Genomic DNA, 18,515 nt, shown 5'->3' with positions numbered 1-18,515 from the left:
CCTAGGCTTATTCTACATGTTGAAGTATTTATAGTGTGACAACAGGACAAGTGAGAAAGGAAGGTTTACACTTGAGGAGGCAAAATGGCTAGTCAGAGAAGAAAATAAATAGATGCAAGAAGGCCTGGAGAAGGCCAAGGGAGTCAATAGCCACTGGGGTTCAGTTTCCGGAAGGCACTTCAGCGCACAGACAGCAGCTTTCACAGAGTGCCACCACTCCCCCAGAAGGCATGTGGAAGTACGTGGGGACGTTTTCCAGGTGTCACAATAACGGGGGGTACTTCTGACATTTAGTACTCAGGAGTCAGAGATGCTGAACATCCTGTGAGGTCTGAGGGAATGTGAAGGATGAGGGCAATGCGGAAAGATGCACGTTGTGGACTCTGAACTGGAACCTCCTTGATATTCTGAGAGAAATATCAATAAATTTGAAAACTTAATTTTTAGTACCTTTGATTGTTGAATGGTATTCCCTCTCACTGAACACTGGAAAGAGTGCAGATATTGATTCTGAGTGATTATGTAAACCTCCTGCCCACAGGTTATGCTCTCTTTGAGCATAAGCACCTGCCTCCCTCCCAACTTCCATACTTGCCTACCGAGCTTCTTGGAGAATTTTTCCTTCATGTGGGGAACGATGACAAAGAGACTGTGTAGAATCGAGAGGAAAACTTCCATCAAGTTTGGTTGGGTGGCCTGCTCTGAGTGCCTCTGCAAAGAACGAAGAGGGAGAACACAGCCCACCAGGACTGAGCCTCTGAAGAAGAAAGCATCAGCAAAACTGGCATCAAATCAAGCAACAACAGACCAACCCCTTTCACTTGAAGGGCACAAGAAAAGCTAGGGAACCTGAAGTCACAAGCTTGCATCCAAGAGTTATATCCACCACTTAATAAGTTGTGTAAGACATATTACCTTTCTGGGCCTCTGTACCAAAAAGAATAAAACATGGCCTACCTCCTGGAAACAAATGAGATCTGATGTGTAAAAAGTACTTTTTAAACTATAATGCACAATAACACTCAAGTTCCTATGACTATAGCCATTTAGTAATAATCATATACTTTACAAACTGTCTTCACATTTATTTTTCATGTGATCTTTGAACAGTCAGTCATGAGGCAGCCTGATGTAGCAGACAGAGCTCTGGATTAAGAGTAGAGAAACCTGGATTCAAGACCAAGCTCTACACAAAGTTGCTGTGTGCCCGTGGGTCAGCCACCCCCTCCCCTCTTGGTGTCTCATTTCCCTACCTGTAAAAGCTTGGATATCAGAGACATGATTCTTATAGATATCTTTCCTTTTATTTTTTTTCTTAAGTAGGCTTCATGCCCAGCATGGAGTCCAACACAGGGCTTGAATTTATGACCATGAGATCAGGACCTAGGCTGAAATCAAGAGTCAGACACCTAACTGACAGAGCCACTCAGGCGCCTCATTTCCTTTGGTTTTTAAACCAAAAAAAAATTTTAATTAGAAAGGTAATAATGCTCATTAAAGAAATGTGTAAAATATGGAAAAGTAGAAAGCAAGAATAATACAATTCTATCCTCTAGTTCTAGATCTGACTCTTAACGCTTCCTAAGTCTAGGAAGAAGGCAGAGCAGATGAGGAAACCAATGTGAAGTGCCCAAGTGTTACTGCTCCTGAGTACCAATCAGAGCATGCATGCAGCCCATGGCTTCTGACAGTTACCCACCTGGCAGGCATGCTGGCTCAAAGGCTTCTTCAAAGAGGTTCTCTGTCCCCAGAACCAGAGGATGCCTCCCTGCTGCCACCTACTGTTCCTAGTAGGTATTTGGAGGTGCCCTGACTAAAAGGGACCTCTCACAGGTTCACAGGATGACCAAACCTCAAAGAGGAGAGGACTCCTCCAAAGTCATCAGAGCAGTCAGCAGCTCCGGACCCAGATCTCCCTACCACCACTATCTCAAGTCAGCTCAAAACGAAGCTCTTTAGGACCAGGTGTCTCTTCAGAATGGCCAAATCTCATTTTACAGAATACATATGGGTTCTTTAGTGAGGCCTAAATCAGACATTCACCACTGCTCTTTACTAATCATAAGAATGCATGGGTTCAGATCTCAGCACTGTTGTGCACTTGCTTTGCAACTGTTGTAACAAGACAACCTCATCTTTCACTTGGGGATATTATAGCACCCATCTCACACAGTCATTGGGATGATCAAATTAGGTAATGAATACGAAGCATTTATCACTCCATAAACACTACCTATTTATTTTATTGTTACTGCTTTCTACTTTTACTTAAGAGGCATCTGTTGGTTTACAATGAAACACTACATCTTGGGTTTTTGGTGGGGGGCGGTTAAGATTTTTAAAAAATTTTTAAGTAATCACTACACCCAATGGGGGGCTCAAACCCATAACCCCAAGACCAAGAATCACACTCTCCACTAAATGAGACAGCCAGGTGCCCCACGCTTCGTTTTCTTTTTTTTTAAGAAAAGGAAAACTGGCTGAGGAACAGCACTACTGAGACCCTCCGAAGGTCTGGTTGAGTACTCGCTGCCTTATGTCTCTCGGCTTGGCTCAACCTCACATTCTCCTCTACAAACTTCATGCTATGTGTGCCCCAGGGGAACCCACCATCACCATGGGGATACAAAGGGAGTCACAGGCACTGAGAAGAAATTCTGAGAAGGCCTCCAAAGTGTCTTCCTTCTCGGCTCCAGGAGCTGTGAATGGATTCTCGTGGGCTGAAGGCTCGCTCTGGAATTCCATAGCCAACCTAAGAAATCAATGTGTGAGCATATCCATACTACCTATACAACATAAAGGTTAGAAGCATCCTCTCAGAGGGAAGCCTGAGCTCAGGGTCCAGGGAAAGTATCCCCATCAGCAGATCTGGAGAAAATGTAAGAGGACTCAATGAGGGAGGACCTGGTCCTTGGATGCCTCTCCAGTTTTGTGCTCCCCACCCCCTCTCTCATAATACATGATTCTTCTACCTTATCACATGTACTTCCCTGAACATACCATGCTACTTGCTGTTTTATATCTCTTTCCCTTTATATATGCTGCTCTACCAGGAATGCCTTCCCCACATTGTGACAAGCTAATGAATTCCACATATATATATATATATATATGCAAAACTGCCTCTTCCCCAAGACACCGTGAGGTCCTTGTGGGCAAAGGGCAATCTGATTTATCTTTCTACTCCCACTGTCTAGCCACAGGCCTGACATAGAGTAGATATGACAAATTTTGTTAATATGAACTAAATTAGTCCAACCGGCATTCAGCAAACACCTATAGGGCTTCGTCATTTGGGAAGAAGAACAAAGCCAAATGAGACACGTACAAGGAGACTCATTGTATAGTAACAAAAACTTCACCAGGAGGGAATCTTTAGAAGTCTCCTACTCCTGCTCCTCTTCCTCAAATCACCTCTACACACCCCTCCACATACACACATCTCCAACCTCTGCCCCAGCCAAAGTCCTCACTATGCAGCAAAGCATCAGAAATCAAGTGATGCTTCTAGAATTTCATCCTTCATCTGACTCTTTTCCACTCCCACCCTCTATAATACTGCCTCAGACCACAGAGGGTCCCTCACCTGCAGGCATTTCTAAATCCCTCCAGAGTGCTCAGGAGGAACTTTCCCCTTCGCAGAATGGCCTTGTTCGAATCTCTACTGGAGGCATGGCCCTGAGGTGAGAAGGAGAGGTGGGCACTGTTAGTCAAGTATCTACTCTGTGTCTCAATCTGTGCTTAGAGGACTATAGACCTCTTCCTCTCACACTGGAGTCTGGCATTCCCACACACCTAACACTTTCCAGGGCATCTTGATTATATCCTCACAAATCTAGTCACCTAATAGCTCTTTTAAAAATGGTAGAAGAGGGAACATTAACCATCTGTCCCCCTGTGAACCACAGGACTGGCTCTTGTTCTATTTTATGTATACATATATATACACACACACACACACACATTCTATTATATATATATATATATATTATATTATATATATATTTATATACGTATTTTATATATATATAATAGAATATATATATGTATATATATATATATGTATATATATATATATATATACATATATATATATATACACACACACATAAGCTGTCACAGGCTGTTGGACATTAGTCTAACTGGCTATAATACCCATATCAGTTGCTCCAACACACATGAAACTCCCACCCCATCACGTATGCAAAGCTTAGTTTTCAAAGTTAATTTTGAAAGACATAACCAGCATTCACATTAACTGTATCCCTTCTGCTATGTTCAGTCCATGAACCATTAAAAGCCAATAATTGCAATACATTGCATACCAGTCAGATTCTTTCTAAGATTCTAGTGAATCCACCCTTAAATAATTTTGAGAGCACGTTTACCATAACTGCTTGGATGATATAAAAGACAAAGTGGTATAGTGTAGTAGGTTTGGGTACAAATACCCTGGGATTTACTATCCAAATTCAGGTACTTGCTAATTTTGGGCCTTAGAGAAAAATTATTTAATCCTGTGGCTTCAGTTTCCAAATCTTTAAAAACGAGGATAGCAGTTATTAAGCTTTAAAGCTCTGCAGTGAGGGAAAAAAAAATCTCATTATAGATATGTGTGCATGAGAAAAAGCTACAAAGAGTCAAAAAAAGGTAAGGCAATTATCTTCTTAAAACACATTATAGCATGATCTTCAGAAGGAACAAGCTGCATGCAGTGTACTGACCAGGGGCCTCCTGTTCAGTGGAGTCTGGGAAAAATCTGCACACCGGTTCAGCATGGCTTCAAGCAAGGCCCGCAGTTCCCTATACTGCACAGGGAGAGCACTCTGGTGGTCCTTCCTGCAGCCAGAGAGACAAAGGCAGGCTTAGGGTAAGGTAAAGGTGGTCCAAGATACCCTCAGGTTCTCAGGCAAGGGGGAGGGGGGCAGTGTGATGGGTCCAGGATTTGACCTGATAAAAATACTTGTTCCAACACTTGTCTAGCTGCATGACTTTGTGCAGATTCCTCATCCTCCCTAACCCTCAGTTTTCTCATCTATTAAATGAGAGATCATAGTACTTTCCTCATAAAATTATTTTAAGGATCAAATTAGATAAAACACTTAGAATGATGCTTAATAGATAGTAAGCCCTTATAAATGGCAGCTATGACTATTATTGTTGTTATTAAGTAGACAGGGTTTCCTCACAGAGAAGAACCTCCTGGTGAAGAAGTACTATCTAGAACTGAAGGCGCATCAAGAGATGTATATGGCCACTGTCCTCAACTTAGTGATAAGCTCTCTTGGAGAAGAGAGATCAAATTTGCTCTGTTACCTTGATAAGGAAAACCACAATCAACAGGTAAATGTTATCAGGACTCAGACTTTATTTCAGAATAGGGAAGAACGTTCTAAGAGTCAAACTCTATAGAGGTAAAGGGGAAAATCTAGGAGGAGTGACTCCCCATTCTTAGAAACTATAAGCAAAAACTAGAAACTACTTTTGGAGATTCAATCATTGTGAGTATGGGATAAATACAGAAAGTAACACTTAGGGTCCATTTGAACCTTCATATTCCATAGATTCAGGAAGGCAAGAGTCATTGACTAGTCTAATTGTAAGCTCCAAGAGGCCAGAGTCCAGCTACCTAAACAGAGCTAGATGCATTATAAACTGATGATAAATTTTTAAAAAGATGTTAAATGAATGAATGACTACTTGACAGGGTATAAGGTAGCTGCATTTGATGCCTAGGGATGCTGTAACAAATTGCCACGAACTACATGGCTTAAAACAACAGAAACTTGTGCTCTCATAGTTCTGGGGACCAGAAGGCCGAAATCAAGGCGTCGGTTCCCTCTAAGGGCTCCAGGGAAGAATCCTGCCTTGCCCCCTCAGCTGCTGATGGTTGCCAGCAATCTTTGTCATCCTTTGGCTCACAGCCGAAGTTACATTTCTATGTCTTCTTCACATGGGTACCTTCCCTCTGTGTGTGACTGTTACTATATGTCCGAATCTCCCTCTCCTTATAAGGGCACCAGTCTTTGGATTTAGGAGCCCGTACTGTGTGACCTCATTTTAATTCAATCAAAGGCCCTATTCCCAAATAAGGTCACATTCAGAGGTTATGGGTGAGCATGAATTTTACAGGGGTGCTATTCAAACCAGCACGGTAACTCAGGAGAAACCTATGTTAACCTTCAGCCGTGGCCCTTTTTTGAACACTAACAGTTATCTGTTGGGCCTTTTTTTTTTTTTTTAATTTTTTTTTTTCAACGTTTTTTATTTATTTTTGGGACAGAGAGAGACAGAGCATGAACGGGGGAGGGGCAGAGAGAGAGGGAGACACAGAATCGGAAACAGGCTCCAGGCTCCGAGCCATCAGCCCAGAGCCTGACGCGGGGCTCGAACTCACGGACCGCGAGATGGTGACCTGGCTGAAGTCGGACGCTTAACCGACTGCGCCACCCAGGCGCCCCTATCTGTTGGGCCTTCTAACAGGCACTCAGTTCACTGCATACAGTTAAGGCTTGATTTCCCTTTTTTTCTTCACTTCTAGGAGCTCTAAGCTTCTACCCTACACTGATTGTCAATCCCTAGTTCCACCATCTTTAAATTCTTTTCAGCAATTCTCCCTCCTCATTCCTCCTTCCAGTTGTGCTTCCCAGAGACCCACTGAACCACACTCTCCCTCAGAGGGAACACCTCAGTAAACCTTCTAGGAAACTAACATGAAAAGTAAAATCATCTTAGGATTAATAACCGCCTCCTCCCTAGCACTCTCCACAGTTCTGACCTACTCAGCTTTCCCAGCTTCTTCACGCACTACTCCCTTCACACAACCTGCTAGCTAGACTAGCTACTGTACCCTAAGTAATCCCTATACTTCCCCACCCACATGGTCCTTCCACAAATCTAAATTTCTCTCATCATCCACCTCCTGCCTGAAAGGAGCTACCAGTCCCCTATAACACTAGCCTCCTGGGAGACCTCCAGTTCTGCATGAACACCTCTAATTGACACTGCTCTTATTCTGTACCTTTGTTACTCGATTGGTTTCTCATCTCACCCTCACTGAGATTCATGCCCCAGATTTAGAGATTCAAATCCAGGAAAGGACAAAGGGGGAAAAGAGACAGACTGAAGTCATTGTAATATAAATGTTATTTTTTGCTTCCATTTTTAGAACCAACCTAGAGTCAAATCACAAAGACTTCAATATAGTCACAAAGAGACTATAAATATTAACCTTTACCATGTAAAATTAAAGGTACAGCTGGCTGACATTGAGAAGTAGAAGGTAGAGAGGAGAGGAGAAAGGAAAAGTTGTATGCTAATATACTCGGCTAACCAAGTGGGGAGTCAAGACAAAGCTCTTCAAGTTGAGGGAACAAGAAATACAAGTTTTAAGTATACTATTTAAAGGTTTGAAAACATAAAATATTATGTTGGCAAAAATGCCAAGGAAATGTAGAGAAGACAAAATAACATGAACTAAATCTTGGTCTTTCTTACTGGTGATTCAATGAATAATGTCCTAAATTGACAAAGTAGCACCATTATAAGCATATTGTTTAGATGTAGGGAGATAATCACCAGAATTAAAACCAAAATGAATTAAAGTTAGTTTCCTTTAGGAAGTGGGGACAGGAGACTGTTCTTTTCCATTATATACCTGTATATTTTATTTTTTACTATTTGAATATATTACTTTGTTACAGTTTTAGAAGGGAAAACATGGAAACAGAATTTATTCAAGTTTCCTCCATTACTTTTTTTTCAAGATATCCAGCATCTTTCTAAGTTATAATTTCCATCCTGACCCTAAGATCTCTTAGTCTTACCATCTATTTTGACATCCTTCATTTATACACTATCTTCCAGAAATGAGGCTTATAGTAAAAGAACTGACATGGTCCCTGATCTTTTGGAGATTATTATTATAATGAGGAGAGACACAAAACAAAAGAATAAACAAGAACATCAAGTGTTTGATAGGCGCTATATAACAGCCTAATGGATTAGTTAGGGAAGGATGCTCTGAATGCGACCTGAATGATAATGGGAAGAAGCCACTCATGCAAAGATTTTAGGGAAGAACATTTTAGGCAAAAATAACAATTAGTAGAAAGGAAGTAGGAGAAAAATCTTGACTAAAAGTTTTAAAAAATTACATCCATGAAATAAATAGAATAAAATGCTATGTAAAGACATGCAGATGGGGTGTCTGGCTGGCTCAGTGGAGTATGCGATTCTTGATCTCAGGGTCATGAGTTCAAACCCCACATTGGGCATAGAGCTTACTTAAAAAAAAATTAAGGGGTACCTGGGTGGCTCAGTTGGTTAAGCATCTGATCTTGATTTCAGCTCAGATCATGACCTCATGGTTTGTGGGTCCAAACACCACATCAGGCTCTGTGCTGACAGCACAAAGTCTGCTTGGGATTCTCTCTCTCTTCCTCTCTCTCTGACCCTCCCCCACTCATGTGCTCTCTTTCTCTCAAAATAAATAAATAAACATTTTTAAAATTTAAAAAAATGCAGAGAATTGGAAAGAACTCTTCCAAATTAAATATGAAAGCAGAAATAAAACACACAAATGAAGGGCTGAAAGATAAAGTCAACTGGGGCACCTGGGTGGCTCAGTCAGTTGAGTGTCTGACTTCAGCTCAGGTCATGATCTCACAGCTCGTGAGTTCGAGCCCTGCATCAGGCTCTGGGCTGACAGCTTAGAGCCTGGAGCCTGCTTCAGATTCTGTGTGTGCATCTCTCTCTGCTCCTCCCCCACTCACGCTTTCTCTCACTTTTTCAAAAATAAACATTAAAAAAAATTTCAAGAAACATAAAGTCAATAAAATTTCCCAGAAACTAGTGCATAATGAAAAAAAAAAAAAAGAAAAGCTTTCAGAAAACAAAGAAAATTAAAGGACCCATCCAGAATGTCCAACATTGGAATGGCAGTTCCAGAAAGAGAGAACAGAGTAAATAACGTACTGGAAAGAAAAAATTCATGAAAATTTCCCTTGCACCAAAAACCATAAAATACCTAGGAATAAACCTAACCAAAGAGGTGAAAAATATATATACTAAAAACTATAGAAAGCTTATTAAAGAAATTGAAGATGACACACAAAAAAATGGAAAAACATTCCATGCTCATGGATTGGAAGAACAAATATTGTTAAAATGTCAACACTACCCAAAGCAATCTACATATTCAATGCAATCCCTATCAAAATAACACCAGCATTCTTCACAGAGCTAGAAAAAACAACCCTAAAACTTGTATGGAACCAGAAAAGACCCCGAATAGCCAAAGCAATCTTGAAAAAGAAAACCAAAGCAGGAGGCATCACAATTCCAGACTTCAAGTTATATTACAAAGCTGTAATCATCAAGACAGTATGGTACTGGCACAAAAACAGACACATAGATCAATGGAACAGAATAGAGAACCCAGAAATCGACCCACAAACATATGGCCAACTACTCTTTGACAAAGCAGGAAAGAATATCCAAGGAAAAAAGCCTCTTCAGCAAATGGTGCTGGGAAACTGGACAGCAACATGCAGAAGAATGAACCTGGAACCACTTTCTTACACCATACACAAAATAAACTCAAGATGTATGAAAGACCTAAATGTAAGACAGGAAGCCATCAAAATCCTAGAGGACAGAACAGGCAACAACCTCTGACCTCGGCCACAGCAACTTCTTACTTGACATGTCTCCGGAGGCAAGGGAAACAAAAGCAAAAGTGAACTATTGGGACCTCATCAAGATAAAAAGCTTCTGCACAGCAAAGGAAACAATAAGCAAAACTAAAAGGCAACCGATGGAATGGGAGAAGATATTTGCAAATGACATATAAGATAAAGAACTTATCAAACTCAACACCCAAAAAAAAAAAAAAAAAAAAAAAAAAAAACTAGTGAAATGGGCAAAAGAAATGAATGGATACTTTTCCAAAGAAGACATCCAGAAGGCTAACAGACACATGAAAAAATGGTCAACATCATCCATCATCAGGGAAATACAAATCAAAACTACAATGAGATACCAACTCACACCTGTCAGAATGGTTAAAATTAACAACTCAGGCAACAACAGATGTTGGCGAGAATGCGGGGAAAGGGGAACCCTTTTGCACTGCTTGTGGGAATGCAAACTGGTGCAGCCACACTGGAAAAAAGTATGGAGGTTCCTCAAAAAGTTAAAAATAGAACTATCCTACAACCCAGCAACTGCACTACTAGATAATTATTCAAAGGACACAAAAATGCTGATTCGAAGGGGCACATGCACCCCAATGTTTATAGCAGCACTATCAACAATAGCCAAAGTATGGAAAGAGCCCAAATGTCCATCAACTGATGAATGGATAAAAAAGATGTGGTATATATATTTAATGGAATATTACTCAGCGATGAAAAAAAAATGAAATCTTGCCATTTGCAACAACGTGGATGGAACTAGAGTGTATTATGCTAAGTGAAATAAGTCAGTCAGAAGAAGATAAATATCATACGATTTCACTCATATGTGGGATTTAAGATACATAATAGATGAATATATAGGAAGGGAAGTAAAAATAATATAAAAACAGAGAGGGAGACAAACCATAACAGACTCCTAAATACAGAGAACAAACTGAAGGTTGCTGGTAGGGTGTTAGGTGGGGGGAAGCGCTAAAGGGATCAGGGGCATTAAGGGGGACATTGGTTGGGAAGAGCACTGGGTGTTAAATGTAAGTGATGAATCACTAAAGTCTATTCCTGGAAAAAAAAAATATATATATATGTATATATATATATATATATATTTTATTGAAATAAATAAATAGGAAGGAAGGAAGGAAAGAAGGAAGGAAGGAAGGAAGGAAGGAAGATTGATTGATTCCCTGACCCAAAGGACAAGTACCTCCCAGAAGCTTCCCTGACTTGACCTGGCCTGCGGGACACGCAGAGGTAGAAAGTTCAGCCCACCTGGGTCTCTCACCTCAGAAAGGCAGAAATGGCCTTCACTGCCTCAGCAGCCACTTCCAGCACAGGGCTATTTACTGCCTCTTGGAGGGCACGGCCAGCATCTCTACACATGGTTGAGCTTGTGAACAGTTTGATCTCCTCTGGCTGCCTAAGAAATGGTAAATGAGCAATGAGTAAGTGAATGCCTATCACTGACTCCACCTTCTTTCCTTCTCCAGTCTGGCTCCTACAGGTCAATTTCACATCACTTTGCTCACCGAGTGAGGATCTCAGCAAAAAGCAGCAGGCCCTCCTTATGTAGCTCTGTGTTGTTCATCCGCAGGCTTCCCTGTAGGCTCCTCACCACTGACTCAATCCCTATTTCAAAATGACATGGCAGAGGCCAAGGATCAGTAGTTGGTAGTTTCTTCAATGCCTGCCCAGGAGAAGTAAGAGGTTCTGGGTAGCATATTTTTGCTGGTGACCCCTCATGGAGAGGCCCTGACAAGGTTGAACTGATGGGATGGGACTGTGAGATCTTTGAGGGCAGGCCCTTATCTGATTCATCTCCGTCTCCCTGAAACCCAGCACAAGCCATAGCACAGGCCCTGGTACTCGAGGTATTCAGTGAACGTCTACTGACCAAGTTGTGCCTTTTCTACTAGACACACTCCTATTCTTTCTCAAAAGTCAAGTCAGAGCTGTGGGCCTCAGGCAGAGCTGTGGGCCTCCACTGAGCTCCCATATCCCCTGTATTTTCCTCTAGCAGAGCCCTAATCAGCTTGTTTATATCTCTTTCCCCTTCCAGAGGACAGGGACCACATTATATGTATCCCTAAATCTCTAGGTCCTAGCCTGGTGCCTGGAAAAGAACAGGAACACAGAATATAAAATGAATGACTGAATGTGCCCTGCCTAAAAATCCAGACAGGATATAAAAAGTCCCAGACAAGGGGCGCCTGGGTGGCTCAGTTGGTTAAGTGTCTAACTTCCGCTCAGGTCATAATTTCACATTTCACAGGTTCGAGTCCCAGGTCGGGCTCTGTGCTGACAGCTCAGAGCCTGGAGCCTGCTTCGGATTCTGTATCTCCCTCTCTCTCTGCCCCTCCCCAACTTGTTCTCTGTCTCTCTGTCTCTCAAAAATAAATACACATTAAAAAAAAAAAAAAAGTCCCTGACAAAGAAGGTATCACCAAGAAGGAAAAGGAAGGGACAGTTTCAAGAAAACTTGAAAGGCTGAATCAGCAAAACTTAGGGATTAATAACTAGATGGACAGAAAAGGACTGAATCCAAGGCTGAGTAAAGTTGTTCTTAAGGTACAATTGGAATTCATTCAGCAGCTAATAGGAGTGCCTTTTTCTCGCCAAACATAGATACTTCTGTCAATCCGTGAGGGGAACTGTCTGGATATCATTGCTTCCGTATGGAATCTGGTAATGAGTTTGGGCTAATAGAGATGACCAGACCCAGCCATCCCTCCAAGGTATAGGCTAGCCCCCCATCATTTTCACTACTACCCAACTTCAAAGTGCTGACCACCCTACCCAGAGCTCGTGGAGGACTCCCATCACTCACCATACACCGTGTGGCACTTGGAAAAGAAGAGGGGCTCTTCTGCCAGAAGTATCAAGCAGTTATAGCTGAACCAGACGAGCACTTCGCTGGAAGAGGAAAGGTGCTCAAAGAGGAACTCTGGCCGGAAGAGGGGAGAAAACAATGGATGACCGTTGCGTGATCACGATCCATTAACTAAAGCTAGGGCTATGGATTCGTTCAGCATCTCACACCTATTACTTCATCTCTTTACACACCCTCTCCATGAGACATGATCATGAATTCACAGATAACCCTGGAAAATAACCTCAGGGTTAGGATCTAACCTCATCTATTTAAAAGATGAGGTAACTGAGACCCAGAGAGAGGTACTGTTAGTGGTAGAGGTGGGACTGGAATTCAGGATGGGTAATAGCAGGATGCAGAGAAAAGTTGTTTTTTTTTTATTTTTATTTTTGGGACAGAGAGAGACAGAGCATGAACGGGGGAGGGGCAGAGAGAGAGGGAGACACAGAATCGGAAACAGGCTCCAGGCTCCGAGCCATCAGCCCAGAGCCTGACGCGGGGCTCGAACTCACGGACCGCGAGATCGTGACCTGGCTGAAGTCGGACGCTTAACCGACTGCGCCACCCAGGCGCCCCAGAGAAAAGTTTTTAAAGCCAGAGAGGCTTGATTTCATATCCCTTCTCTGTCAGTGACTAGCCTTATAAATTTACACCAGTCATTTCCCTTCTCTGATCCTCAATTTCCTTATCCATAAAACAGCAAAGATGAGAACCTGAATGTGGCAGCACTTACAGTGCACCTCAGGGCATATTTCCTGGTCATGACAAGCCCTCAAGAAACATTAGTTCCCTTTGCCTTCCTGTCCACAGGTCTTTCCACCACCTCACACTAGGTGCTTTTTCCTAGATGGTCAAATAAATGACAAAGATCAGTAACAAATTGCTCAAGGTCATCTAAGAGGTCCGTAGCAAGAGGATTCACTTTATGAGGCCTACTTCCTAGAGTCTGTCCTGTACAACTGAGCCTGCCACCAGCCCATCCCTCCAGAATGTATTATCAAAGAACCCCAATAGCACAGTTACCGCTGTGTGACTCAAGGGTCTCCAGTCAGTCAACACACAGAGGAAGGAATTAAAGCTCATGCCCCAGGGCCCTCAGAGGAGATTAGATGGAGCTCCCTACCTGGGATGTCGGCATGGATGAAGGCTGGGGCATGCTTCGCTGGAGAGTGGACCAGCACCGCAGTTATACAGTGGGCACTGGCCACCTGCAGAGTCTCATCTCTAGAGAGGAGAAGCTGGAGAAACAGGCAGCAAAAAGTGCTGCAGTCACACCACTGACAGGTAGAGGGTAGCAGCCTGAGTGCCACAGGGCAAGAGCCCAATTCCTCTCTGAATCCCTCCTGCACTAGATGGCATCAGGCACAAGGATGGTACTCAGGGAGAGCAATTCTAGATTATGGAAAGGAGTCTGCCTGAACAACAGTAGGTGAGAAACAGAACAAAAGAACACAATGGCACTCAAAGAACACTAAAACTGTCACCAGGAAGGGTTTGGGCCTTCATTAACAGAAGTACTTTCACAGCCCTCATCTGGTTTTGATGCTTGCAACAAGCCTGAAACATACCAGGGGAAAGTTCTACTATGAGCCTCACTCTACAGGGTGTGCTGAAAGGAACCAACATAGCAGGCCTGAGACTGTTATCCTTAGAAAGGCCTGTCTATAAGGTTGAACACTGACTGGGTTTGGGAAGTTGGATTTTAGGAGGGCTCCTACCACTCCCTGAACTGTTAATATTGACTCTCTGTGACTAAACTATTTGTACAAACAATGTAGTTTATGCTGAATACCTGCTTTTCCTCCTGGGAGTCTGTACAACTTTGGTTGTACTAGGCAGAGGATGCCTACATGATCAGTCTGCCCACAATAAAAATCTTGGGCATTGAGACTCTAATAAGCTTCTCTGCCAGGCAACAAATCACATGTGTTGCCACAGTTGATTGCTGAAGGAATAAAGTGCATCTTTGTCTGACTCCACTGAGAGAGGACTCTTAAAAGCTTGTGCCTGGTTGTCCCCCAGATTTCACCCCACACAGCTTTTCTCTTTGCCAATTTTGCTTTGTATTCTTTCACTGTAATAAATAAGAGGCATGAGTATGACTATTTACTGAATCCTGTGAGCCCTCCTAGTGAATCATTGAACCTGGGGGTGGTCTTGGAGACTCTCAACACACAGAGGAAGGAATTAAAGCTCATGGAGGTTAAGTCACTTATTCCAGGCCACATAGCTAGTAAGTGGAAAAGGTAAGGCAGAAACTTATGTCAGCCACATCCAAATTTAGGCATCCTCCTACAACAGAGATGCCTCCTCCATCAAATTTTAGATCAGATTATTCCACTACTCAAAACATTTCAATGAATTTCCAAACTCCTACTGGACACCATAGCTATCAGAAGTCCTATAGCACTTTCAGAAATCAAGGAAAGGGTTAATTGCAACTACATATTTCTTTTAAGTTTTATTTATTAAGTAGTCTCTATACGCCACCTGGGGCTCAAACTCAAGACCCCGAGATCAAGATCACATGCTCCTCTGACTAAGCCAGCCAGGTGCTCCCAGATTTTAAGTGTAGGAGAAACTGGAATTCTAGGGGAAAATGATGAGTAGAACATATATCATGAGCCACAAAGGAGGGTGTGCCTGGTTTTAGAGTTGCAAAGGAAAACGACCAAGTCACATTCATATCTGGTAGAGAGGCATCTGAGGACTGCAAGCTTAAACCCATCTCAGTTATGTCAGGCTTGAATATGGACACATGATCAGCCTTTCTATTAGTATGCAAAGGGGTTTCTATACAGCATTAATCTTTATCTTCTATTTTATATAGGAAATGACATGTATCTTAAAATGCTACTGATGTAAGGTAAACCATTATTTTATATACCACTGAGAGTAAAAGAGCTATTATTAAGCTATAACACAGCACTGATGGTAAAATGTCTCCCAATTTCAGAGCTGTTAAAATGTAAAAAAAAAAAAAAAAAAAACAAACAAAACAAAAAACTTATCTTAAAAAAAATGATATTCAGGAGCACCTGGGAGTTCCTAATGATATTAGGAGTTCAGTCAGTTAGGCGTCCAACTTCGGCTCAGGTCATGATCTCAAAGCTGACAGCTCAGAGCCTGGAGCCTGCTTCAGATTCTATGTGTGTGTGTGTGTGTCTCTCTCTGCCCCTTCCCCATTCATGCTCTCTCTCTCGCTCGCTCGCTCTCTCTCTCAAAGGTAAAAAACATTAAAAAATAAATAATTAAAAAAAAAAAAAGAAAAATGGTATTTAACTGCTAAGCAAAAACAACAATTCTTGGCTTAAAGTGCATGTTCCTTATTGTGTTGAGAAAGAAAACACTCCAAACCTATTTTTCATCATAAACAAAATTAATTATGAACATCTGTCTTTAAAAAGATCCTAATTATTTACCGTGACCCATCAGGACTAGCATGATTTTTCCTGTTTAATCTCTAGACTCATCTTAGGCTATCACTTCTTGGCCTTTTGGCTAAGATCAAGTGTAAATTCATCTTGGGCCACATCACATTCCACCCACCATCCATCCCATTGGCCTCCATCTGCTCCTAGAACACATCGGGCATCTCTCTTCCTCTAGCCTTTATTTGCTGTTCCCTCTGCCTGACATACTTTTCTGCCCACTCTTCATATCACTAGCTTACTTACTTACTTAATTTACTTATTTTCAGCCTCATTGAGGTATAATTGATCACTGGCTGACTTTAAATCTTCAAGCATCAGCTCAAGTGTCAACCCTTCAGAGAGGCCCTGCCTACCACTCAACCTGTAGCTGGCCTTCCTCACTACTATCTCATCTCCTCTTTGTTTCCTTTATAGCAAAACTAGAATACTTTGCTTGTTCATTTGCTTGTTTATTATCTGCCTTCCCCAGGAGACCATGTAAAGGCAAGGAACTTGTCTGTTTACATACCATGATATTCCCAGTGCCTAACACAGTAACTAACACCTCATATTAGTGCTCAGTATATATTTGACTAAATGAATGGATCAACATTGCAACAGAAGAGACACAAACATTGACAATATATTCCTAGGGATCTGAATTAAGGGGGAATAAGTTGATTACCAGCCAAAATCAGGAAGGAATAGCATTAGACTCTGACAAATATGCCAGAACAGAGATAAAAGGATATATGTTGATCTTATCTTTATTTAAAATTTTGGTATTTTGTTCACTATGAATTAACTTTTTTTTTTTTTTGCATTAACTTTGATTTTTAAAAAAATATTGCAGGGGCACCTGGGTGGCTCAGTCAGTTGAGTATCCGACTTCAGCTCAGATCATGATCTCATGGTTTGTGAGTTTGAGCCCCATATCAGGCTTGTTGCTCTCAGTGCAGAGCCCACTTTGGATCCTCTCTCTCCCTCTCTCTCTGCCCCTCCTCTGCTCATGCTCTCTCTCTCAAAAAAATAAATAAATATACATTAAAAAAATATATATATATATATACATATATATACACATACATACAGGGCACCTGGGTGGCTCAGTCAAGGTTAAACATCCAACTTCGGCTCAGGTCATGATCTCACAATTCGTGAGTTCTAGCCCCACTTTGGACTCTGTGCTGACAGCGAGGAGCCTGGAGCCTGCATTGAGTTCTGTGTCTCTCTCTGTGTCTGCCTCTCTCCCACTCAATGCTCTCTGTCTCTAATGAATAAACATTAAAAAAATTTTAATTATATATATTTAAAAAAATTTTTTTTAATGTTTATTTATTATTGAGACACAGAGAGAGACAGAGCATGAGCAGAGGAGGGGCAGAGAAAGAACAAGACACAGAATCCGAAGCAGGCTCCAGGCTCCAAGCTGTCAGCACAGAGCCTGATGCGGGGCTCAAACTCACAAACCGAGAGATCATGACCTGAGCCAAAGTCGGACACTCAACCGACTGAGCCACCCAGGCAACCCTATATATATATATATATATATATTTTTTTTTTTTTAATATATAAATATATACAAAATTGAGCCTGGGTGGCTCAGTCGGTTGAGCATCCAACTCCTGATTTCAGCTCAGGTCATGATCCCAGGGTCATGGGATTAAGCCACACATTGGGCTCTGCACTGAGCACAGAGCCTGCTTAAGATTTTCTCTTTTTCTGCCCCTCTCCCCTGCTCATGGGCTCACACTCTCTCAGATTTAAAATATACACACACACAAAAATAAAAAAATAAAATAAATAAATAATTAATTAATTAAAAAAATAAAAAAGAATAAAAAAGAATTAAAAAAATAAAATACACACACACACACACACATTGCATTAAAACACTATCCTGATTGCTGAGGTTTTTAGCACCCCCTTATTTTACATCTAAGGCAAATATCTCACTCATCTCACCCTAGTTCCAACCTTGCTGGCTGCTGTAGTAAAATAACACACTGATAATTCAAAGTTGCCAAGAGAAGAACAGTCTCCACATACGAGTGGAGGCCAGGGCCCCTAAGTCAAGATTCCTATCTCTCTCCCTAGGGAAGTGTTGTCTAATCTCTGTCCCTGCCACCATTATGCTGCCTTGGTGCACTGTGAGGACACAGACCTTGTGTCCTGCTGAGCCTGGGATCAAATGTTCTAACCAGATGTTACCATGGACTTCAGGATGGCAGCAAAAAAATGAACACAGAAAAGAACCCAATCTGAGATTTTCTGATTCAGAGACACAGAACTTGCTCTTCAGAGTTCACGGGCCTTGCATGGACCTTTCTAGAGGCATCCCAGGGAAATAAGGAGGAGCAGTTTACCCTGGCTTTTTAATACCCGCCTTTTCTATCCCCAACTGTCCATTTTCCACTTCTGACCAGGGCCCCTCCTCTTTCCTGCAGAAGGAGTCCTACAGTCTAGTCAATCGATGATATCCCCACTATCAGATGAGGGCAAGTAGCTCTGCCAAGCACTGTGCTGAGCACTACA

The 18,515-nt window shown here is 41.9% G+C and overlaps 1 protein-coding gene across 2 annotated transcripts in view; it reads right to left on the bottom strand.

Moving 5' to 3' along the window:
- The window catches only part of MEI1 (meiotic double-stranded break formation protein 1), a 79,023-nt gene that overhangs the window by 48,741 nt on the left and 11,767 nt on the right, over positions 1-18,515 (bottom strand). For both annotated transcript variants that reach the window (XM_060656217.3, XM_060656218.3), the window contains exons 8-15: positions 13,691-13,805; positions 12,523-12,639; positions 11,225-11,324; positions 10,981-11,115; positions 4,725-4,839; positions 3,587-3,678; positions 2,611-2,752; positions 600-711 (exon numbers count right to left, since the gene is read on the bottom strand). In XM_060656217.3, coding sequence (XP_060512200.2) covers positions 600-711; positions 2,611-2,752; positions 3,587-3,678; positions 4,725-4,839; positions 10,981-11,115; positions 11,225-11,324; positions 12,523-12,639; positions 13,691-13,805 — 928 coding nt within the window. The remainder of the gene's footprint in view (positions 1-599; positions 712-2,610; positions 2,753-3,586; positions 3,679-4,724; positions 4,840-10,980; positions 11,116-11,224; positions 11,325-12,522; positions 12,640-13,690; positions 13,806-18,515) is intronic.

This window comes from Panthera onca, chromosome B4 (genome assembly GCF_046562875.1).
Source record: "Panthera onca isolate mPanOnc1 chromosome B4, mPanOnc1 haplotype 2, whole genome shotgun sequence".
In the NCBI taxonomy this organism is placed as follows: Eukaryota; Metazoa; Chordata; class Mammalia; order Carnivora; family Felidae; genus Panthera; species Panthera onca.
Note: the sequence above shows the minus strand (reverse complement) of the source record. Positions and strands in the feature narration are given on the sequence as shown.